At 37.2% G+C, this 14998-nt stretch overlaps 1 protein-coding gene across 1 annotated transcript in view; it reads left to right on the top strand.

The window, feature by feature from the left end:
* Positions 1 to 14998, top strand: part of Spag16 (sperm associated antigen 16) — an 899292-nt gene that overhangs the window by 29218 nt on the left and 855076 nt on the right. Inside the window, exon 5 of the mRNA XM_041631902.1 lies at positions 1113 to 1250. Coding sequence (XP_041487836.1) covers positions 1113 to 1250 — 138 coding nt within the window. The remainder of the gene's footprint in view (positions 1 to 1112; positions 1251 to 14998) is intronic.

The following is a 14998-nucleotide window of genomic DNA, read 5'->3' on the forward strand; positions in this document are numbered from 1 at the left end:
TTAAGTCGCCTGCTTTGCCTGTTTCCTGAGCTATGTATATCCATCATTTATCTTTACACGAATGTCTGCTAGGCACACTACATTTGGTCATCTCTCCAGTTCCTACTGTCTTTATTTCCACTATGTAAATGGCTGTCTATTATTGAGCACCAAACTTGGATGCCATCACTGCCCTGCGTCTTTGCTAATACCTGACAGATGATTCCCCAGTGATTGCTGTTAGCGCTGCCTTTGCAGCATGTCCAGAAGGTTCCCTCTTATAACCTCTGCTTATTTCACTTTGTTTGCTTACCATTCTCTCTTGCAGGTTGTGTCACGTGTTCCTTTAGAATCCATTTCTTGGAATAGATTTGCCCTTTTGAAACCTAAATCTGATCACTGTTTTCTTCCTCCCCAAACGTTCCTATGGTCCCATCCTGATCCAGAGTGAAATATTTCCTTTGATGATGGCTCCTTGTTTTGGTTCTGACTTTTCTCAACATCTCCCTTGCTCACTTTGCTGGCTTCAGTTCCTGCTGTTCTAGGAATACTGCCTTTATTTCTTGTCCATGTTGAAGATGTCTCTATCTCTGGGCCTTTGTTTCTTGTCCATGCTGAAGATGTCTCTATCTCTGGGCCTTTGTTTCTTGTCCATGCTGAAAATGTCTCTATATCTGGGCCTTTGTATTTGCCTGCTGTCAACCTCAAGTGTTCCTCTTCCGGGAACCCACATGGCATCATTCCTCCTGTCCTTCAAGTCTCAAGTCTCTTTTACTGACGCTTGTCGGTCATGGCTACTGTATACAAAACAGTACAAATGCGTACCAGTCTGTCTCCTCTATTCCCTCTTCTTCCCAGAACGTATTACCATCTTTGCTAGAGTACAAATTCCTTGCTTGTAAGGACTGAGAGAGTTTTGCCATTCTTTCTAGTAACTAGATATGTGGAACATAGATGGCTCATTGTATTTTAAAAGGCTAGATTAACTGACATTTTATCTTAACAATATATTAATATTGGTTAGAATATAGCAACTAATTTCTATCAAATTCCCCAGGGCTGAGATTTTGAATTATACATAGTCATTTTTTAAAGTCAGAAACAGATAAACTCTGTTGTTTGATTTGTCCTAGGTATGAGTTAATACAGAAGGGAGAAACTGACCTCAGAGCCCTCGGGAATGTTCCAGATGTCTACAGCCAGGTGATGTTTTTAGAGAGTGAGAACAAAAACCTGAAGAAAGATTTGAAACGTGTCAAACAGGCAGCTGAGTATGTTAATATTACATTTTTCCTTTTTGTTTAGACTAAGTAAAAAATAATGAAGAATTAAACTGATACATGCAATGTACTGTTTGAGAAATTTAATTCTGGATCACTGGATAATATTTGAGTTTTGGTTGTGAGGATGAGAAAGCTTCCCAAGTGAGTTAACTGAGCAGGAAACTGGAGCCTGTGCCAAGCATAGCTCACCAATGGAGTGGAATACTAGGCGTCTGTAGCAGATGGTGAATTTGTTACAAAGGCATTTTCCTATGTGTGTGATGATGTTTTGTGGGTTGTGAAATTTTCTCTTGTGTAATGAGCTAATTTCAGAAATAATAATGAAATTAATAGAAAGAGTAGAAGTAAGGATGGGACTAATGTATTCTTAGTAGGATAATGTCAGTATCTTTATATTCCTCACAAGGAATAGTGTTATCTAAGTATTTTGGGTGGTAACAAATACGTTGCTCTGGTGGGACAGGCAATGCACATACAAGAGTGGGAGGCACATGGGACTTCTAAGGACCCTCTGGTTAAGTTTTCTGTAGGCCTTCAAGCTTTCTTTAAAGATATCCTATCAACATCCATAGTCCCGCCTTTTTCCTGTTGTTAACCACCTAATATAATTTTTGTTTTTCCAGTGTGTATGCATAATTTTTAAATAAAAACTTCCATAATGGCAATGCCATATTTACCAACTTACTTTTCACTTGACACAAGTAGTACCCTTTTCACTTTATTATTTTATTAACACATATCTTATTCTGAAAACTTAAAAACAATTCCAGAAGGGACACCCTTGCTTTATAATGTCTAGGCACAAATGAGAATCTTAACAACTAGAAATTTTCAACTAAATGTCCCCTTCAACTAGAAGGCACAGATTTTTGGTGAACCAGCCATCATATTTCTGACAAAAAGCTATGTGTATGTATTGGCTTGTGAAGAATATACTCATGTCTAACAGTGCCACGTGGAAAATCAATCTTTAATTCTGGAAGAGAAGTAATTTTTTTATCCAACCACTATTATTTGACATATTTAAGGAGAATCTTTCTCTCTTAAGCACAATAAAACAACAATTAGCGTAATAAGACCACCCTGTAGAAGCATAATATTTAAATATATACTAAAAATGACTATAAATAAACATATCTCTGTATTGTCAAGTGAAAGAAATATTTAATATAGCCCTTTCTTTAAATACAAAAGCAGCAGTAGATGAAATGGTTTATATGCTCCTTGACTTACATCGTGTGCACCGGTAGGAGTGCTTGGCATCTCAACTTTCCATCTAGAATTTGATGGTTTACAAAGATTTGTGTTATTCTCCACAAGAATACACTGCTAGAACCATCATCACTTTGTTCATTTCAGAAGGGTTTTCCTGTCTGCATCTCTGCTTGTGGTGACTTTGAATAGACAGTTTGGCCAATGGGAATTTGCTGCCTGGAACAGTTTCATCCCTCATCTCCTTTGAGTTATGACTTTCATTTGCTAATTTGCTTTTGAGTAGACACAGCCACTTTAAGCAATGTGTTTTACTCCAGTAATACCAAGTAATCATTGTTGATTACAGGGTATTTATTGAATAGTATATTAAAAACTGTAATTGAAATTATGTAAGTTTTTACTCATGCAAATTGTTGTTTTAATGTTAAAAGAAGTTGTAATTAAAACAGCCATCACTCAATAGAAATGTTTCTTTGTATTTGCTGAACTCTCAAGTGTGGTTTCACCCTTAATAGTTTCTGGTTGCTGCTTGACTCTGTGACTTGGTAGAACTGACAGTCTGGCAGGAAGTAAGCAGACTGCAGATTGTATGTGCTTTGCTATCCTCTCATGGAAATTTGAAGGAAAGCCTCTTGGCCCTAGGGGATCCTTGGTGCTTACAGAGTGAATCTTCAGCCTGATGTGCTTCTGTAGCACCATTTGCTGAGTAGTCCCTGTCGTCTGTTTCCACTAAAGTAGTGTCAGAAGATGAATATGATTTGAAATAGCATTCATATACATTTGTTTCAAAACTTAATCTTAGGAACCTATATTTTCTATGAGATTTATGAGGATATTTGTGCTAAACATGAATCTCTCTATATGGAATTTGATCAAATGCTTCCTTTTTATGATTAGACTCTTTGTTAAGGCTGGGTCATCATAGATATAAGCTAGTATTTAATAGGTGAAGAGAGTCAGCTTATAGATATGTCATATGACATCCTTGATCATACAGTTGGCATTTAATGATGAATTGACTAAAATTAATGGCTAGATATATCCACATGTGCACCATAATCCAGTGCAGTGGTGGTGCTGGGGAGACATCACGACTGCCAGACTAACTATGGGTTCCCATAACACAAGTAAAGAAAGATCTTATGAGACTAAGTTGTAGAAAGAAGGGACATGGTTTTTGTTCTGTTTGGTACCTGTATGTCCACAAACCATGTGTATGCCCAACATGCCCTTATAATGTACACACAATCAAAGGATACACTGTGAAAGAGGACTGCTAAGGTTAGTCTCCATGGCAACATCAATGGATTTAGAATTGCCATGAAATACACCTTTGTTTGGTCTTGAGTGTTGCCAGAATGACCAAAATGAGCACGAAAGACCTTCATTTAATGTGGGGGACATCATCCCACAGGCTGGCATCCTAGACTGAATGAAGAGGAGACAGTGAGCATTCATCTCTCATTGCTTCCTGCCTGTGTATGCAGTGTGACGAGAGACTTCACATTCCTGCCTGTGTTCCTTTTCTGCCTTGACTCCAGCACTATACTCGCAGGTGTTTGTCACAGACATCAGAAAAGTAACCAATGGAGAACACTGGCCCTGAAAAGTGGAGCCATAGCTGAAATAAACCTGACCATGTGGTGTTAGTTCTTTAGAACTGGTTTGTAAGAGGAACATGAAGGTCTTTGGTGCTCTGACCCAAAGAAGGCCTAGAATATGATAAGTAGAAGTTAATGAACAATTCTATAGGGAGCTTGAAAGACAAGAAACTCAAGAGATCCAGATAGTAGAGCAAAGCTCATGAGGTCTTGAGGTGAGCTCTGTCAGGAACTCAGTAGAGTCCATTCATTTTGCATTTTGGCAGAGAATTTGGTTGTATTACATCTTAGTCATGAGATCTTTAGAGACTGGACTAGTAAGCAATGGGCTAATTTGTTTGAGAAGAAATATCAAGGCAGTGTAGAAATTGGACAGTGTCACAGTTACTGCCAACTACTGCGGAAGGAACTACTTGAACACAATGGCACATAATTTAGTGAGGAAAGTGGTGTCAGTTTAAAGTGGAAAGAATGGTGAGTGGCCCAACTGGGCAGTATTTTGATAATGTGACATGTGCTTGTCATTTACAAGGTTCATGCTTGAGAACTATGTCATTTAGTTATACTAAAATTTCAGTATTTTAAGGAAGTGTATGGTTTTCTGTTGGGCAGTACTCATGCCTACCCTCGACCATGGTCAGTTACTGGGGACTATCACGACATCTACAATATTTAAAGAGGTTATCCATATCAAAGCTAAATCTAGTGTTTTGCACTAGGACAAAAGGAAAGGTACCCTGAAGACAATGCTTCATCTGTCACAGTTCCAGCTTGTGGGAACACAAATTCATTTGAAAGGAGAGATCCTTAATTGAGAAAGGTTCTAACGGGGTTCCCTGCTCCAAAGTGGTAACCAATGAAAAGTGTTGCCCCGGGATAGTCCATGAAGGCATACAAAATCTGAACTGGCACCACACAGATACATCATCTACTTGGTGCTGTCTTTAAGCATGAAATACACAAGAGTAAGGTGGCCATAGAGGCTTTCACCAAAGTCTCAGAAAGTCTGAGTCTCGGCAGTGTGGTAGAGGCATGCTTCCTGCAAGGAGACTCTGAGAGGTCGTTAGATAAGGCTGAAAAGGTGAAACCTATTTTGCAATGAAAACGCAAGTTTGGTGGAGATGCTGGAACTATTTAGTATCCATATAGAGAAGCATAGAGTAGATCTGACTGTAGGTGACAGTTCTGGAGAGATGGATCCATAGAAGACCATGGGAGCCCAGACAATTTTGTTGAGAGTTTCAGATGTGAGGCAAAGTGTTGTGTGGAGCGGCGTGCTGTGTTCCCGCCCAGCTCCCGCACGGCTAGCTTTATGCCCAAAATAATAACACACAAATTGTATTCTTTTAAACACTGCTTGGCCCATTAGCTCTAGCCTCTTACTGGCTAACTCACATCTTGATTAACCCATTTCTAATGAATGTAGCACCACAAGGTGGTTTCTTACTTGGGATATTCTTAACCTGCATCCATCTTGGAGAGGAGAGCTATGGCGCCTGCCTCACTTCCCTTCTTCCCAGCATTCTATTCCATCTACTCCGCCTATCTAAATTCTGCCCTATCAGGTCAAGCAGTTTCTTTATTAACCAATGAAAGTATGACCCTCCTCCATCAGCAAAGGCTCCACTTGCAAAACTGGAGAAATAATCAACACCTGTACCTATAGCTACCCCAAACCCAAATGAGTAGGTGGCAGTTAAAGAATACAGTCAACAGCATGAAGAACAATATGGCAACATTACAATCTAGTGGTTCTATAACAGCAAGTTCCGAGCATCGCAATGCAGGTGACACAGAAGAAAATGACCTTAAAAATAACTTTATGAAGAAAATAGATGCCCTTAATGAGGAAATAAAAAATTCTCTTAAAGAAATTGACAAAAAGACAAACAAAACATTGGAAGAAGTCAATAAATCCCTTAAAGAAAACCAAGAAAGTAAAGAAAAAATAATCAAACAGATGAAGGAAACAGTTCAAGTCTTAAAAATTGAAATAGAGGCAATAAAGAACACAAACTGAGGGAATTCTGGAAAAGGAAAATCTGGGTAAACAAACAGGGACTATAAACATAACCAACAGAATGCATGAGATAGAAGAGAGACTCTCAGGCATTGAAGATACAGTAGAGGAAATAGGTTCATTTGTCAACTAAAATGTTTAATCCAACAATGTCTTAGCACAAAACATCCAGGAAATCTGCAGCATCATGAAAAACTAAAACTAAGAATAATAGGGATAGCTGGGTGGTGGTGGTGGAATATACATTTAATCCCAACACTCGGGAGGCAGAGACAGGTGGATCTCTGTGAGTTCGAGGCCAACCTGGCTGCAGAGTGAGTTCCAGGACAGACTTCAAAGCTATCGAGAAACCCTGGCTCAAAAAAACTAACAAACCACCCAACCAAATAAATAAATAAGTAAATAAATAGGATAGAAGAAGAGACGAATGCCAGTTCAAAAGCACAGAAAATATATCCAGCAAAATCATAGAAGAAAATTTTCTTAATCTAAAGAAGGAGATACCTATGAAGATGCAAGAAGAATACAGAACACCAAATAAACTGGACCAAAAAAATTTTCTCTCACCACTTGATAATCAAAACTCTAAACACACAGAATAAAAAAATAATATTAAGAGCTGCAAAATAAAAGGCCAAGTAACATATAAAGTCAGACCTATCAGAATAACATCTGACTTCTCAGTAGAGATTCTGAAAGCAATTCTGGACAGACATTTTGCAGACACTAAGAGAACATTGATGCCAGCCTAGACTATTATTTCTATCAAAATTTTCAATCATCATAGATGCAGAAAAGAAGATATTCAATGACAGAACCAGATTTAAACTATACATATCCATAGTTCAGGCTTTACAGAAAGTACTAGAAGGAAAACTCCAACGCAAGGGAATTTGCTGCATCCAAAAAACAGGCAATAGATAATATCACATCAGCAAATCTCGAAGAAAGGAAACACACACACACACACACACACACACACACACTAGCACCCCCACCAACAAAACCATAAATAATGGGCAATTAGCAATCACTGGTCATTAATATCCCTTAATATCAATGGGTTCAATTCACCTATAAAAAGACACAAACTGACAAAATGGATGCAAAGATAAACAGTAACTCATAGTAAAACATTGAGAAAAGATTTTAGGAACAAATTGATTTAAGAAACAAGCTGGTGTAGCTATCCTAATATCTAACAAGCTAAAATTCAAATTAAAATTAATCAAAAGAGATGGAGAAAGACATTCTATATTCATCACAGGAGAGTCCCAGATGCCAGATGTGGAATGGCAGGATTTGCTGTTTTACCTGCCAAGCTTTATTCTTGCTTTGATCTGGTGCTGCCTAAGTTTCTATTTTTCTCTTTTGAAATGGGAATATTATTTTGTGTTGTTGTACATTGGACATCTATATCTTGATTTTACGTGAGTTTGCAGTGCAAAGATTGTCTTCAGTCTCAGAAGGGAGCTTGGAGTTTGTATTTTTGAATATCATTGAGATCGTTTTAAATTGTGGGGCATTTAGAGATGTACTAATTAATTTTGTATGATGTGATGAAAATAAGACTTTAGGGACTAGAGATAGAATAGTATAATTTAATGTCATGATTTCGGGTGTTAGGATGACAAGGAGTGAAGTTATGGGATGGCTAGTCTTCATTGTCATCTTGACTGGGCTGAGAATTACTATGGAATCACATATCTATGTGTATCTATAAGATTATTTCCAAAAGTTTTCCATGGAGAACGGAAGGTCTTGTGTAAGTTTGGGTACCAGTCTCTCATGGGATAGAATCTTGGACTGAATTAAAAGGAGAACATATGTTAAGCTTTCATTTCTCTCTGTTTTCTGACTTCAAACTTGGTGTGAACATTTTGCCCTCACTTCCTTGTTGTGATAGGACTGTACTTTCAAAATGTGAACCAAAAGTGAACTCTTTGTTTTTTAAGTTGCTTTTGGCACTTTAAAAAAATCACCATAATGAGAAAAAGAATTAACACAAAGGGAAATATTTGCCAGTCATATAACTTATAAAATGCTAATATCCAGTATATATATATATATATATATATATATATATATATATATCCGGTATATATAATTCATAAATTCATGTAAGTCAATAGTAAGCAAAAGCAGTGTCATCAAAGCAAGTAAATAAGAAGCTGTCTAAAAATGGCCAATATCCTACTAGGGATCTCTTAAAAGGAGACAAATAATAGCAATAGTTTTATGAAGAAAAATTCAGTGCCACTAATCCTCAAAGAAATGCAAATTGAAAACAAACCGTAAATTACCTAAGTTTTTTAAAGATGGCTATTATAAAAAATAAAGACAAAACCAGTGATATCAGCTATTGGCTAGTAAGTAGAACTGGAACCTTAAATACTGTTAGTGGGAATACAAAATGAGGTAATAACACTAGAAAACGATATAGAATATCCTTATGTAGGCAGAACCATCTACATGAGCTATAGTCATTTCCAAAGTAATTGAAATCAGGATCCCAAAGAAAAATTAGCATTTCTATTTTCACAGCTGGTAAGACTTAAGATGTAGAATCTACCTAACTCTTCACTGACACATTGTACAATGATGTATATTGTACAATTATACAATATTACTCTGACATTCAGAACCCAGAATGGTAACCAGCCTACCTATGAATCCTCCTACTTAACCTTTCAAATGGAGAAAGTTCTGCAATATATGGTGATGCAAATGAATTTTGAGGAAATACACTAAGTGACATGATCCAGTCACCCATAAACACTTTGTTATACTGTTGTGAATTTATGATAGTCAAAATCACCATTGTCAACACTAGTGTATTATACACTTTAAACTTTAAAAGGCTAGATCTTTAAAAGGAGATGACTCCTTTGGTAAAGGGCTCGCTGGGCAACCATAATGACCTTTTTGAATGCAAAGCCCTCATAAAAGGCCAGGCACAGCAGCTTGTATCTATAACCCCAGCACTAGGGAGTCAGCGATGGTGGAACTCATTCTGAGTCTCACTGGCATGCCCCCCTAAATGAACCAGCAGGTCCATTCAGTAAAAGACCCTGCCTCAAGAAAGTTGGAGAGTAATTAAAGATGACAACCAGCCTTGACCTTTGACCTACACCACACATACACACACACACACACAAACACAAGTACACATACACAGATACGTGTAAATATGCACACACACGTACAAAATAGTTTAGAGTGTGTTGTATTTTTATCCCAACGGGGAGGAAAGAGTACAATGTAAGGAATCATATGGGACCTTTCAGATATATTCAAATCTTACTTTTTTATTCTTTCATTTGAGTCTATCCTATGCCATTGTTATCATCTACAATTTTATGGTTTTTTATGACTTACACAAACAAATCGACATATATTAGCTTCATATGTTTGACAAATGGATGACCCATGTCAGCTCAGAACTTTCACATCTTTCCAGAAATGTCTCTTCTCTTTCATCCTTTTGAGTAACAATCAGTGTTCTGACTCCTTCTAGCGTGGATTGATTTTATCTATTTAAAAGCCTCAGGGTTGGTGAGATGGACCAGCAAGGAAAAGGAGTTTGTCTCACAGAAGTGTGCTTTACATTTGATCCTGGGAACAAAAAGACAGAGGGAGTGAATGGACACCACAGAGCTATTCTTTGACCCTCACATGCATAACATGCTCCATGCTGCATCCCCTCTGTGCATATTATATGCACACACATCCATACAATAGATTAAAAATAAAAACATAATGGAACACGGAATTTGTATATGTGCTTGCTTTCTATCTCATATGCATCCTGAAGTCTATGCAGTATTCCTATGATTCTGGGATCATCGGCCATTTCTGGCATATAATGGTTTATAATCATTGGTCCAGTGGTTTGGTCAGACTTGTTTCACTGTTCTCCTGCCAGTGACTGGCTGTTATGACTATATTCCCGCATTATATTCACGCACACGTTCTTTTGGGAAATGTGTGTATTGCTTTTGTATACAGTCTTAGGGTCAATTTGATCGAAGTGCCTTATAGGGAACCGCAGTTTACTCTTCAGCATTGACTTTAGGCTTGTTAGTTCCTCCCTGGAGGTGTGTGAGGATTCCAGAGGCTTTAGCCCTTGACAGTATTGGTAGTCATTTCTGCATTAGCTTTTCAGAGATTTGATCGAAGCAGCTTGTGTTTTTCATGTTTGATTTCCTAAGAGCAGGTGATAATGAACACAGTATTTTGTGCTTTTTGCTCCTTTGGTATTTTGGGGGTTGGTACTGCCCTTTTGGTGTTTTTTTTTAAGCCATTAACCTAATTTTGATTAGGTTGCTTATCTTGTTTTTAATAAAACTTTATGAATTTTTTTCTATTTGAGATACAAATACTTTCAATATTATGAGCATTTTCCTCTAGGCTGTGGCCTGACATTTTAATTTATCACTATTATCTTTTAAAAGATTTATTCTATTTAAAAGTGTATATATATGTATGCCTGTGGTTTCTAACTTTGTTCCCCTCCAAGACATCTTAGTTGTTTCTAGATTCTTTGTCTTTCCACATAAAATTGGCAGTTTTATAGTTGCCACATAGAAACAAGTGTGAGACCGAGCCTGGTAGTGACCTGCAGGTACATCTCGTGTGTGGGTTTCTGGAGGGACGGGTTGATGCTTTGATAACTCTGAATCTTCTCGTTGCACGGTACTCTTTATAGTTATTTCAGCTTATTTAATAGTAGCTCTTTACGAAATACCGTGAAACAGACACTTTTCATGTTGAATTAACATCTGTGGGCTTCCTGTACCAAAGGATGGGCTTCCTGACCGTCATGTCCCAGGGCCTGTCACTGTGTTTTCGACATAATGGGTACTCTATGATTGTGGTGCTATCGTCTAGGTTTATGGCTAGCTGTTAGTAAGATCTAGAGTAGTTAGTTGACGGTTTTGTCTTTGCAACACTCTTTGGAGTGGTCTTTGTTTCCTTTCTATGATGGGAATTTAAGCAATTTTTTGTCAAACTGGTTCTTGCTCCATTGAGAGGGTTGTTTTCCATCTCTGGATATTTACACTAAGGAAATATAGTGCAGACCTGAAAGGGTCATAAGGAGCCCCAAATCTGTGATGGAAAATAATACTGAGAATACAAATTTAAAGAAAGAAAAGTATGGTTCTAAAAATAATGAAAACTTTATTACTTCCTCTCAGAAAGTATAAGCCTAAAGAAAGTTCAAATTAAATGGCAATTAATATGGAGAAGAAAACAGGTGTTTCTTAAGGGCCTGGATGTTGAGGATAAAATTCACTTCTATAAAAGGTCAAAGAGTGTCTGGGTTTGAGAAGACCCATTTAATTTAATGACTTTCAGAAACAAACACTGTGAAAATAAAGATAATACAAAGCCCATAAAATTTCATGCTTTAGTGTTTAGGTAATTGCTTGTTAAATTAAGAAGGTATATTTTTTTTCTGGATGTGGCTATACCCCTTCCTTTTGCAGTTAAAAATAAAATGAAGTTTTCCTTCATTCTGGCTGAATTCCATTTGGCCTTTCAACAATTATTCCAATATTAATTTTTGAGGGTCAGTGTAATTCATTTATCAGCAACTGAGGATAATGAAATGCTTGGTAATTATATAATTATTGTTATCAGTGAGAAAAATATGTGGCAACGATGGCCTGCTTTGGTTGCTCCAAGTAAACAGAAATATTTCTATGTTTTATCTTGCCAAATTATGATAAAGAAACAATTCAATAACTTCATTACTAAATAGCCACCCCAACGTAATTGCCTAAATTTGTGGATAAAATTATTTCACTGGGGTTTTCACTTAAGAATGATTTCAAGACCATGCTCCTAAATCACATTCATGCTATGTTGAAAAATGGAGTGTCATGCTATGCAAAGAATACACACATCTTACTAATATGGCTGAATTGTAGATGCGTAGGTGTTGCTGTCCTAAACCAGGAGGTTTGGTGATTACTCTGCTGTCTCATTATGACAAGGCATGCGTGAATATTCTCTGTGATACACAAGCTTAAATAGACAGTTTCACTGAATAACTCTCCATTCGACTTGAAACAGAAGCTCAGTGTCTGCTGTCGGTGTTAATGAAAGTTTTTTTCTTTTAGCGCAAAGATGCTATACTAATGTGATGAACAGATATGATGAGTTTAAAATATTAATTGTTCACATGAATATTTTATTTCATTCTTTATTCCAACTTCTATTTTCTTTTTATTAAGCAGATGGGCAGCAGGAAGGTCATAATAAGAAAAGCATCAGCATGAAATGAATTTAAATTGTTTTACCGAATAGACTTCATTTGTGCGAACAGAGAGCAAGTCCCCGAAAACCAATTTAATGGTCAGAAAAACTTTAAAGTCTGATACTTCAATCAGTTCCTGTGCTTTCTTTCCTGGGATGAGCACAAATAGGTTTCTAAATGTGGACTGAAAAGGAGTTGAAGCAATACTTCACATTTGTGATTCTCTTTAGCGAGCTTTGCAGTAGTTGAGAGCCCAAGGATTTTTAACCTTTTGAGATTCTGTATTTCAAATAGTAGAAATAAAGTATATATTTATGTAATTCATCGAGTAGCTAAGAGTAAAAGAGTTTTAATAGACTTAAAATATATTTTCATGAAAGTTTACTTTTTATTTTTGCATTATTTTATTTTATTTTATTAGTATTTATTTATTTATTTATTTATTTAAAATTCCAACCTCCTCCCATGCTCTCATTTTCCTCCCATTCCCCCTAATCCCCCTCCCCCTCACTCTCCAGACATAAGAGAAGTCAGGGTGCTCCCCCATCTAGGTCTAGGAAGGTGTGCATCCAAACAGATTAGGCTTCCAAAAAGCCAGTACATGCAGCAGAATCAAAATCCAGTGTCATTATTATTGGCTTCTCAGTCCGTCTTCATTGTCAGCCACATTTATTTTATGTGTAGGGGTGTTTTGCCTGCATGTATGTCTATGCACCATGTGTGTGTGCAGTACCCATAGTGTTCATTAGATCATCCTGAAATGTCGCAGTGAATGGTTGTTCCCACCTTGTGGTACTGGGAATCAAACCAACGTTCTTTGCAAGAGCAGCACTCTCTTAACCACCAAGCCATCTTCCAGCCCCAAGTTTATGTTGTGTAAAGATAGACAGTGTTTATCTGTTGCTATACTGCATATTTTGAAAGAACTTCTATTATACTAAGTATTCACGATGATGATAGTGTTCTATTATACTAAGTATTCAGGATGATGATAGTGGACGTCTGTGGGAAAGCGCTTGTAGATGCGTTTATGGTCCCCACCATCCCCGGGGTCTACCTAGCTCCCACTCAACACTTAATAATTTAAAACGTTGCCTGGATTTGGGGTTTTTGTCCTTTTTTATTACCATAGTTGGTATGATGATCACAAAAAGTGGCCTTTGAAAATTTATGTGTGTGTGTAAGGCAAGAGGTCATTTCACTGTTAAGTGGATACATGCAGGCCTAATACATGTCCATTTTACAACTGCTAACTCTGATAATGTTCATAGTTTATAGAACTCTCAAGGTCACATTGCTATGAAATATTTTCTACAATGAATTTTATCTCATTATGATACTTGAGTTATTTTATGATTAATTATGGAGATGTAACACTAGAATTTTAAATTGAGTTTGCTCTTTGATATTTTTATATATGTATATATCACATTCTTGATCCCTTTTTGAGAGCAATTCTTTCTTTCTACACGTAGTTCCATACTTCCAATATAAAGTAAAATAAGTTTGTGATTGTGTGCATTCCTATACTTTTACAACAAAATTCACCACAAACATTTAGTTGACTTTTCATGCTCCCTATATTTTCACTGACTACTCCCTGGGTTCACAGGGTTGGGGTAAGGGAACAGCAGACAGCTTCCTTCTCTTCTGGTTCATCCTCACTCCCAGAGAGTCCTTTCGTGTCTTTGAGTTCTGGGGTTAGCACTGTAATCCTTCCAGCCTCCTCTTTCCTACTGACTTTGTCATCAAGCCCTACCTTGCATCTGTGGTTAGTCTTGGTTCAGTGTCCTTAAGGTAAAAGTAGGAGGCTCAACTTGGTAAGATGCAACTCCAGGTCTAAGAGGTCTATTTGCCCTCTCACCTTGAGTGAAATGTTTTTCTTCTTACCTTTTTTCTGCTACCTGAAAAGTACCTTAGCTGCTGCCATATGTCTTGTCCTTCCCTTAAGGCCTTATAATGTTGGTGGCATTTTCATATTTCCTGCACACCGACTGGTTGCTTTGGCCTGGTAGCACCATTAAAAACTGTCGACACCAAAACAAAGATCTTGTCTCAAAGGGAACAAGAGATAGTTTATTTTTGAAGACAAATATGAGTGACCATGGCCTGAGAGTATACATTCAAGTTGTCCCAAATATCATGGTCTAATGTAATGACTTGATGAAGTTTTCATATAAAAAAATTATAAATCAAGGCTGTATTGAAAACACAGGATAAGTGAGACAGAGCAGAGTGGGATAAACCCTGCTTAGTTAGATGTATTTGATTACAGCTAACTTACATCTAACTTTAGCTTCGGGATTGGTACAAGGTAGTGATTTGTTACACTTTCTGGATGGATTTACCTAGCAGTAACAAGGGTAGATGTTAGGTCAAATGAAGAGCTGGGTCATGACTGATCATTAAGGTGTCTAAAGATAGTCCAAGGGCAGGTGAATCTCTGAGTTTTAGGTCAGCCTGGTCTATAGAGTGAGTTCCAGCACAATCTCCAAAGCTACAAAGAAACCCTGTCTCACAAAACAAAAAACAAAACAAAGAAACAAACAAACGAAAAAGAAAGATAGTCCAAGGAAATTCGGCTGCAGACTTGCAGCATTCAGTCTCTCAATAACCATAGAAGTTTCAATGAGTTAAC

Source organism: Microtus oregoni, unplaced genomic scaffold, assembly GCF_018167655.1.
Source record: "Microtus oregoni isolate MIOR12 unplaced genomic scaffold, Mior012 000038F_ref0000394, whole genome shotgun sequence".
In the NCBI taxonomy this organism is placed as follows: Eukaryota; Metazoa; Chordata; class Mammalia; order Rodentia; family Cricetidae; genus Microtus; species Microtus oregoni.